Source organism: Portunus trituberculatus, chromosome 27 (assembly GCF_017591435.1).
Source record: "Portunus trituberculatus isolate SZX2019 chromosome 27, ASM1759143v1, whole genome shotgun sequence".
NCBI lineage: Eukaryota > Metazoa > Arthropoda > Malacostraca > Decapoda > Portunidae > Portunus > Portunus trituberculatus.
In genome coordinates, this window is record NC_059281.1 from 8,393,301 (window position 1) to 8,403,300 (window position 10,000).

Consider the following 10,000-nt stretch of genomic DNA (forward strand, 5'->3'; position numbering starts at 1 on the left):
AGACAGAAAGAGATAGAGAAAGGAGAAAGACAGAAGGAGAGACAAGGACAAGAAAGAGACTCAGAACACAATTGCTTAAGGAGGTTTGGAAGGGGTGGTGTTCTTTTCCACAGTTCCCCTCAAGATGCCAAGAAACCACAGTGATTAGCAAAGAAGATAGAAGCGAGAAGAGGATGAAAGATTGAACCGGCTCAGGCATCAAGAAGGAAAGAGGACAAGGACAAGACAGAAAGAAAGAGAAAAGGAGGAGGAGGAGGAGGAGGAGGAGGAGGAGGAGGAGGAGGAACATTAGCCCAACACAGAGATGACGAGAATGATGAAAAGCAAGGAAAAAAAGAGGGGGAAAGATGCAAAAAATAATACACACAGGACAGGATGATGAAAGACGAGGAAGGAAAAATGAAGGAAATAAAGCACCGAAAGAGAAGGTGGAGAAGGAGGAGGAGGAGGAGGAGGAGGAGGAGGAGGAGGAGGAGGAGGAGGAGGAGGAGGAGGAGGAGGAGGAGGAGGAGGAGGAAGAAGAAGAAGAGGAGAAGGAGATAAGAAGATTAAAAGAGAAAATGAGTGAAAGAGAGAACACAGGAGATAGGAGGAGGAGGAGGAGGAGGAGGAGGAGGAGGAGGAGGAGGAGCTTACCTTGCCGAATTGCGTGAGGCCCCTCGGGGAGTTTGGATCCTCCTCGTCAGTCTCCCGCGCTCGAGCACACTCTGCCCTGTGGGGGAGGAGGAGGAAGAGGAGGAGGAGGAGGAGGAGGGACAGGTTATAGTAACATTGCACCGGAGAGACAAGCACAGGTATGTTATAGATAATGACAAGTGTGAAGCAATTAATTACGTACAACAGGTATGATATGATTACAGTCGTGTGTGTGTGTGTGTGTGTGTGTGTGTGTGTGTGTGTGTGTGTGTGTGTGTGTGTGTGTGTGTGTGTGTGTGTGTGTGTGTGTGTGTGTGTGTGTGTGTGTGTGTGTGTATGTGTGCGTTGTCAATATATATGAATCTATGTTAAATGAAATTACATATCACAACTCATATCCATCTGGTCCTATCTACCTATCTGCCTGCCCATTTTCATCAATCTATCTGTCTGACTGTCAATATATGTAACAATCTCTATCTACTATCTATCTATCGCTACCCATCATGTACGTCACATACCAGGGCGTGCTGCAAGTGTGTGTCAGGGTCATGTAACGCACACCGAGGTCTCTTAACGCCCTCAGCACGCCCAGGGAGTTCTGAATGGCGTGCCCTCCCTCCACCCCGATGAGGCTGGCGATGCGTCCCTCCCTGAACGCCTCCTCCAGCTCTGCAAAAGAGAGAGAGAGAGAGAGAGAGAGAGAGAGAGAGAGAGAGAGAGAGAGAGAGAGAGAGAGAGAGAGAGAGAGAGAGAGTGTAGGGCGGTGTAGACAGCATGCATTAAGATTACATGTTGTCACTGAGGTTGTAAAAAGAACTTAGGTGTCAAAATACATTAAAAGAATGGTTAAAATATTTTGAATGCTAGTTATCAAGATTAATCCTGTATAGTGTTACCTACTACTACTACTACTACTACTACCAATATTACTACTAAGACTACTACTGCAACTACTACTGCTACTGCTACTACCATTTTCACCTCCACCATCACCACCACCACCACCAGTACGACTATTATGATCACGTCTGCCACTACTGTTATAACCACCACCATCACCAGTACCACCACCACCACCACCACCAGCAGCGTTATATAATCACCGCCACCATCTCCACCATCTTCCATTGTGAGGGCGCGATAACAACCACCACTTCTATTATTGTTGGAGAACCTCACGCCCTCGTTTGGAGAGAGAGAGAGAGAGAGAGAGAGAGAGAGAGAGAGAGAGAGAGAGAGAGAGAGAGAGAGAGAGAGAGAGAGAGAGAGAGAGAGAGAGAGAGAGAGAGAGAGTCATTAAATTGCAATATACGTAACTGACTCCAAACCCTTTTCTCTCTCTCTCTCTCTCTCTCTCTCTCTCTCTCTCTCTCCATCTAATATAGCTTTTTGCCATCTGTCCGTCCGTCTGTCTGTCTGTGTGTCACTGGCAGAGACCATTAGTGTTTCTCATTGGTGGTGGTGGTGGTGGTGGTGGTGGTGGTGGTGGTGCTTAAAGAGGCATGGTGTGTGATGAGGCATTAGTGGTGATGATGGCAGTGGTAGTGGTGGTGGTGGTGGTGGTGATGGTGGTGGTGGTGGTGGTGGTGGAAGAGTTATTATCGTCATCTTTTTGTTACCCCTCCCCCTGACTCTCTCTCTCTCTCTCTCTCTCTCTCTCTCTCTCTCTCTCTCTCTACCAATCCAAACACAAGAAACGCAGATGGTTAGGTTAAAGTTAATCTCCCCTCTTCCTTCCTCTCCCCGCTTCCCTCTTCCATTTAACTCTTCCACTTCCCCTCTCCACTCCCTTCTCTCTCTCTCTCTCTCTCTCTCTCTCTCTCTCTCTCTCTCTCTCTCTCCGTAAACGTCATCAACCTTTAACCTCTCTCCCTTTCCCTCTTTGATTAGATTGAGAGAGAGAGAGAGAGAGAGAGAGAGAGAGAGAGAGAGAGAGAGAGAGAGAGAGAGAGAGAGAGAGAGAGAGAGAGAGAGAGAAAGGTGAGAGGATATGGGTGTGGGAGAGAGTTTCCTGACCTCCAACAGTCTAACCTACTCCTTTGCCTCAAGATTTATGGGAGGAGGAGGAGGAGGAGGAGGAGGAGGAGGAGGAGGAGGAAAGGAAGACAATATGTGAAGGATGAGGGAAGAGAAAAGGTGAGGGTGAGGAAGGGAAGGGAGGGAAGAAAAATAGAGAATATTGTAAGGGATAAATGGATAGAGGAAGGGAGAGAAGAGAAGGAAGAAGGAAGGAAGGAAGGAAGGAAGGAAGGAAGGAAGGGGAGGAAGGAAGGAAAAGAGGGGAGTAAAGAGAATTAGTAAGAGAAAGGGGAGATGAGAGAAACATGTTATATGATACAGAGTTAGAGCTACAATCTCTCTCTCTCTCTCTCTCTCTCTCTCTCTCTCTCTCTCTCTCTCTCTCTCTCTCAAGATCTTCAACCAACACTCTCTCTGCTCTCTCTCTCTCTCTCTCTCTCTCTCTCTCTCTCTCTCTCTCTCTCTCTCTCTGACACTTACCACAACATTTCGAATAAACTTCTTCCCTTCCTCTCAATCCCCACCACCTCTCCCTCTCTCCCTGTTCCTCTCCATCTCCCCCTCTTACCGTCAGCAGAGGTCGCCAGTTTGAGGTCTTCTGGGTACTGTTCTATGAGGCGCTTGATAAGGTCGATCTGCTCAATGGTCAGCTGCACGGCATTCAATCGCTGGGACTCACAGGGCACGTAACTCACCCAGAACTGCGGGGGCGGGAGAGGTCGAGAGTTGGAAGAGTGACAAGTGAGGTGTGTGTGTGTGGTGCGCTGGAGTGGACGGAGCTAGTCTGGTGCAAAGACTTAAATATTGTTGGGGTGGACGAGGGAGTTTGGCAGAGGAGAAGAGTTGAGCATTGTTGGGGTGAATAGACTTCAGTATTGTTCGGGAGAGAGAGAGAGAGAGACAAAACTTTAATATTGTTTTGGGGAGAATGAAAACTTAGATATGTATTGGTGGGGTGCAGGAGAGAGCTCAACTGGGGAGAAAACTTGAATAATATTAGGGGGGGAAGAGAATAGACTTAGATATATTTGTATTTGGAGAGAGAGAATCAAATTTAACCAAAAAAACAAAACGAAATTAACTTAACCTAACCTAACCTAACCTAACCGGTGCAGGAGAAAGCTCAACTGGGGAGAAAACTTGAATAATATTAGAGGGAATGAAGAGAATAGACTTAAATATATTTGGAGAGAGAGAATCTACTTTAACCAAAACAAAACGAACTTAACTTAACCTAACCTAACCTAACCTAACTGGTGCAGGAGAAAGCTCAACTGGGGAGTAAACTTGAATAATATTAGGGGGGGAAGAGAATAGACTTAGATATATTTGTATTTGGAGAGAGAGAATCAAATTTAACCAAAAAACAAAACGAAATTAACTTAACCTAACCTAACCTAACCTAACCTAACCTAACCTAACCTAGCATAATGTAACCCAAACAAAAGATATTGCTCAGAAAGTAATATTGAAAGACCAAGAAGGGCACAGCGTGAAGACCCATTGTTAGCGGTGAAGGGAAATTAAAGCAAAAGGAAAAAGAAGGGGAAGAGGTGAAAGAGGACAAATGGGGGAGTAAGAAGAAGGATTAAGGTCATTTGCGAAAACCAGGGAGTAGAGAAAAAGGGGAAGGAAAGGGAAAAGGAAGAGAAAAGTGGAAATAAATGACGAGTAAGGAAATAGAGAAAAAGACAGAGAAAGAGGGGAAAAGAAATGGAAAAGGAAAGTAAGAGGGGAAAGAAAGAGGGAAGAGAAAGTAAATGGTAAGAGATAGAGAGAGAGAGAGAGAGAGAGAGAGAGAAAGGGGAATCTGAATCTGGCAGGTCACAGAATGAGGGGAGAGGGGAAAAGAGGGGAGAGGAGGGGAGTGGGGGAAAGAGGGGAAAGGAGGAGGAGGGATAACCTGGGGAGTAAATATCCTCTCCAGTTTATAGGAACGAGGACGAGGGGAGAAGGGAAACTAGAGGAGAGGGGAGAGAGAGAGGGGAGAGAGTAAACAGAGGAAGGGGAGACAACTTGATCTCTGGGGTTTATAAGAGGAAGAGAGGGAGAGGAGGAGGAAAGGTGACGGGAGGAGAGAGAGAGAGAGAGAGGGAAGGGAGAGGGGAAAGGAGGGAAGGGAGAGGAGTTATCTAGTATCTGAGAGTGACAGGAAAGCGAAGGGAGGGAAGAGGAATGTGAGAGAAAGAGAAAGGAGAAGAGAGGGAATATGAGATAGATATAGGAAAGGTGAAGAGGAAATAGAGAAAGGGGAAATAAGAAGAATGAAAATGGAAGAGAGAAAAGGAAATAAAGATAAATGGAAGACGAAGGAAAAGGAAGGGAGAGGAGAAACAATGGAAAGAGAGAGAAATAAAGCAAGGAAAAACAAAAGGAAAATGAGAAATAAGACACAAAAGAAAGGCAATGAATAAAGAGGGGAAAAGTAAACACCACAGAGATGAGAATTATGTAAGGAGAAAAGGAGTTAGGGAAAGGTGAGGGGAAATCAAGAGGAAAATGAGGGCAAAATCTAGCGGAAAAACAAAAAAATCATAAAAGAGGGGAAAAGTGGCAATCAAAACACAAGGGAAAAGAAGAGAGGGGAAAGTGGAGACCAAAAATGGAGATGCAAAAGTGGGGAAATGAGAATTCTAAAGGGAGAAAAAGGTAAGACGGGGAAAGTGAGGGGAAAAGTGAGGGGAATTCTAGTAAGGAAAGAAACAGGAAGGAAAAGAATGAGGATCAAACTTTTGGGAAAACCGTATGAAATCAGAATTCTATAGGGACGAAAATTTGAGGGGAAAGGTGAGGGGAGTGGTGAGGGGAGAGACGAGGGGAAACAGGAGAGTGACATGGCAGTGGTGTCCTCTTAATAATTCCTTGGGATCTTTTATGAAGCAGCATCACCAGAAGTTTTTTTTTTTTTCCCTACCTGTATGAACCTTCCCTCCACCTCCACTTCCTCCTCCTCCTCCTCTTCTTCCTCTTGTTCTTCCTCTCTTCCTTCTCTTCTCTTTCCTCCTTATCGTCATCATCCTTGTCCTCATAATCACACCCCTTTCTCACTTCACACAATCCCTTTCCTTCCATCAGCTTATTCTTATCTTTTATCACCTTCTCTTTCCCCACCACCTACTCCTCTTCTTCTTCTTCTTCTTCTTCTTCTTCTTCTTCTTCTTCTTCTTCTTCTTCTTCTCCTCCTGACCTCAGCCTGTCATCACGCCACTTTCAAAGTCTTCCTCAGGTTCATCCAAACTCCTCCTTCTCCATTCTTTTCTTCTCCACCATCACCTTCTCCTCCACCACCATCACCTCCTCCTCCTCCTCCTCCTCCTCCTCCTCCTCCTCCTTTACACCCCATCTCCCGCACGTCGTCATTTCTCCTCTCTAAATCCTCTCCCAAATTTGATCTCTCCCTCATCTCCTCCATCTCACCGACTCGTCTCCTTCAAGACCTCCTGCCTCTACTATTTTTCTTGCTCTCCTTTTCTCTCCTCTCTCCTTCTCTCCTCGTTTTCTCCTCCTTCCCCATTTCTTTTACAACTCCAATCTCTCTCTCTCTCTCTCTCTCTCTCTCTCTCTCTCTCTCGTACGTAACGGTTCCTGCCAAATAAACAAACACAGCCAAGTCTCTCTCTCTCTCTCTCTCTCTCTCTCTCTCTCTCTCTCTCTCTCTCTCTCTCTCTCTCTCTCTCTCTCTCTCTCTCTCTCTCTCTCTCTCTCTCTCTCTCTCTGTTTGCTCTGAGGTTTTCGTGTTCTCGTCGCCAAGGGAAGGATAGACACCACCCACCTCATTGAAGAAGCAAACACACCTTCACTCAGACAAACACTCTCACACACCTGTCCATTCTACACCTGTGCTTCCTACACCTGTCCTTCCTGCACCTGTCCTTCCTGCACCTGTCCTTTCTACAACACCTGTCCTTTCTAAACCTGTCCTTCCTACACCTGTGCTTCCTTTACCTGTCTATCTTTTACCTCTCCATCCTTTACCTGTCCTTGTTACACCTGTGTTTCTTTTATCAATCAATCAATCCTTTACCTGTCCTTCCTAATTCATCTCTCTCTTCCTCCACATAACTTGTTCCTTCCAAACGTTTTCTATTGTTTGTCTGATACTATTACTACTGCTATTACTACTACTTCTACTACTACTGCGACTACTACTACTACTACTACTACTACTACTACTACTACTACTACTACTACCTAACTTGTTCCTTCCAAACGTTTTCTATTGTTTGTCTGATACTATTACTATTGCTACTACTACTGGTACTACTACTACTACTACTACTACTACTACTACTACTACTACTAGTCTGGTGCTGTTTTTTTTCCTGTTTTGTTTTGTTTCTTCTTGTTTTCTCCATTTCATTTCTTAATTTTCTTTTCTTTTGTTCTTTTTCTTTATTATTTTTTTCTTTCCCTTTTTCTTCGTCTTCTTTTTCTTTTTCTGTCTTCTTTGGTCTTCTTCTGTCTTATTTTTCTTCCTCTTCTTCTTCTTCTTCTTCTTCTTCTTCTTCTTCTTCTTCTTCTTCTTCTTCTTCTTCTTCTTCTTCTTCTTCTTCTTCTTCCTCTGTCTTCTTCATCTTCTTGTCTTCCTCATTAATTTTGCTTCTTTCTCATCTCTATCTTCTGTCCTCTTCTCCCCCTCCTCCTCTTCCTCCTCCTCCTCCTCCTCCTCCTCCTCCTCCTCCTCCTCCTCCTCCTCCATCATTACCCAAATTCACCTGGTTACCTGCCGATCTTCACCTGCGTGGGTTTGAAGTCCATTTGATCTCCACTACCTCCACTAGTCTCCTCCAGCACAGCCGATCCTCTACCAGTGTGTCATGTGCTGGCCAGCCGCTCTCACCTCCAATTAACCTCCGTAGCACCAATTAACCTCCCTGTCTTACTCTCCTTACTCTCCTTGTGCATCAGTTAATCTCCTTCCGTGTTAGTCTCCTTCAGTCTCCCTCCCTCCTCCTCGTCCTCCTCCTGGAAGCAATTCATCTCCTCCTCCTCTTCCTCCTTCTCCTCTTTCTCCTTCACAATCAACTAGTCCTTCTCGCCATGACCACCATTTATCCTCCTCCTCCTCCTCCTCCTCCTCCTCCTCCTCCTCTCCTCCTCCTCCTCCTCCTCCTCCTCCTCTTCTTCCTCCTCCTCCTCCTCCTCTTCTTCTTCTTCTTCTTCTTCTTCTTCTCCTCCTCCTCCTCCTCCTCCTCCTCCTCCTCCTCCTCCTCTTTCCTCCTCCTCCTCCCCTTCCCCTCCTCCTCCTCCTCTTAATCTTCTTCTTCTTCTTCTTCTTCTTCTTCTTCTTCTTCTTCTTCTTCTTCTTCTTCTTCTTCTTCTTCTTCTTCTTCTTCTTCTTCTTCTTCTTCTTCTTCTTCTTCTTCCCCCTCCTCCTCTTCCTCCTCTTCCTTCTCCTTCTCTACTTCTTACTCCTTCTCCTCCACCTCTATACACTTATGTTTTTCTCAATTTCTTTTCTGATCCTATTTTCAAACCACAATCTCTTCTTCTTTCCACTTCTATTATCCTCTTTATTCCATCTCCTCACTTCCTCTCATATCCGAAATTTCCCTATTCCACTCCACTCCACTTCAAACTCCGCTTCACTGCCCTACACTTAAGAATAGTTTCCTCGACGCACCTTCTTTTCAGACTTAAGGAGCACTGTTCTTCTACACTTTCCTCCTCCAATATCTCTTTAAGTTCCTCTAATTCATAAAAAAAATATACTTGCTTATCGTTTTACTTCTTTATCTATATTCCACCTTCTATTCTACATTCTCCTTTTCCTCCGTCTGTCAAGAAATGCCGTGTTTTCTTCTTTTCTTCTTTTTTTTCTCACTCCTCTACCTTCTCCTGTTCCACATCCTCCATTGCCTCCGCTTATTTGCTGCCTATCTCATTTTTCCTTTCAATCCGCCATCTATTTGATTCCACTTTACACTAAAACTTTTTACCTACTAATCTACTTTACCTACACTCCTCCTCCTCCTCCTCCTCCATTAACTCCAGCTCCTTGTCTAACTCTTTATCTCCTTAATCTATTCCCCGTACTTTTTTTTCCATCACCTTCATACCTTCCTTATAAAACTCTTCTTGCTTAAGTAAAACAAAATAACTTAATCTACTTTACCTACACTTTTCTTACCCTTCCCCTTCCTCGTTCTCTTCATCCACTTATCTGTTTACCTGTCTGTCTCCTTTACCTATCATCCACTCTATCCTTCGCCCTCAAAACCTTCACACATTCTATATTTAACATTTCCCAGCATCTTAAATAAATCAATCTTAAATTCTTAATCTCCTTTATCTCCAAGTGCGGTCTCACAAGTGTAGGATCAAAGGATGCTGTGAAATTATCTACGACACTGCTGTAACCTCCCTGAGCAACGGAACACTTACAACCTGCCCTCTAGAGACTACTTTCTTCTTTCACACAACTCTACACGCACCTAATACACGCAAACCTTGAAGTCAAAATGTATTAATAGTTTCTGTTAATCCTTTCGTATCTTAATCCCTTCAATACCATACCGCGTTTTCCATATTCATATTCATTCTGGTTACTTACTAATTTGGTGATTTTATACAGCTTCAGAAACATATGTGGGGGGGTTAGAATAGTAAAGACTCTGCCCGTTAATCTGATTTCCACTGACCCTTCCTAATGCAACTTAAAATCGTCTAATCACATCCCAAAAAATCATGACAAAAAAATGCATCTCAGTATAGAAAGAGCTAATTTCTAAACTAGCATCTCAATGGACACCTTTTTCCACATGAATTTTGCCAGTGCCCCTCTTAGAAAAACAATGTTCCTCCTCCTCTTCCACCTTCACCTCACCTGCGCGCCCACCATGCCTTCTCGTAGCCTGGGCAGGTCAGTGTGTGACCAGGAGGAGCGGGACCAAGGGCGCAGCTTCTTCAGTTCCGCCGTGAAGTTGAAGCTGTGAAGTTTGTTGTGCATGAACTTTCTGATGTTCCACGGGAGATCGTTGTGCCTGTGGGGGAAGGGAAGCTGGTATTAATGTGAGGGAGAGGGGAAAAATAAGGTGGAACTTGATAACGGGAGAGAGGGATATTATTGTGGTTAGTGGAACGGGAGGAGTGGTATATTGGGTGTTTGGGAAATGCAGATGCAAGGGACACAAAATGAAGGGCGTTAGAGTGGTGGGAAGAAAAAAGAAGATATGGTATTGGTAGTGGAGGAAAAAAGGGAGGTTAAAGGGAGATTAGAGGGAGGAGAAATGAGAAAAAAAAGGGTATGGGATTAAAAGTGAGAGAGAAGAGAGGAGACTAAGGGAGGTGTTTAAGAGAAGAGGAAAGTAACAAAAGGATAAAGAAAGAGAGGAATGGAGAG

General features: G+C 44.5%; 1 protein-coding gene across 4 annotated transcripts in view; it reads right to left on the minus strand.

Annotated features, from left to right (window-relative positions):
• Nucleotides 1–10,000, minus strand: part of LOC123509645 (dipeptidase 1-like) — a 139,738-nt gene that overhangs the window by 22,491 nt on the left and 107,247 nt on the right. For all 4 annotated transcript variants that reach the window (XM_045264090.1, XM_045264088.1, XM_045264087.1 and 1 more), the window contains 4 exons: nt 9,485–9,641; nt 3,227–3,359; nt 1,158–1,308; nt 637–712 (listed from right to left, as the gene is read on the minus strand). In XM_045264090.1, the coding sequence (XP_045120025.1) occupies nt 637–712; nt 1,158–1,308; nt 3,227–3,359; nt 9,485–9,641 (517 nt within the window). The remainder of the gene's footprint in view (nt 1–636; nt 713–1,157; nt 1,309–3,226; nt 3,360–9,484; nt 9,642–10,000) is intronic.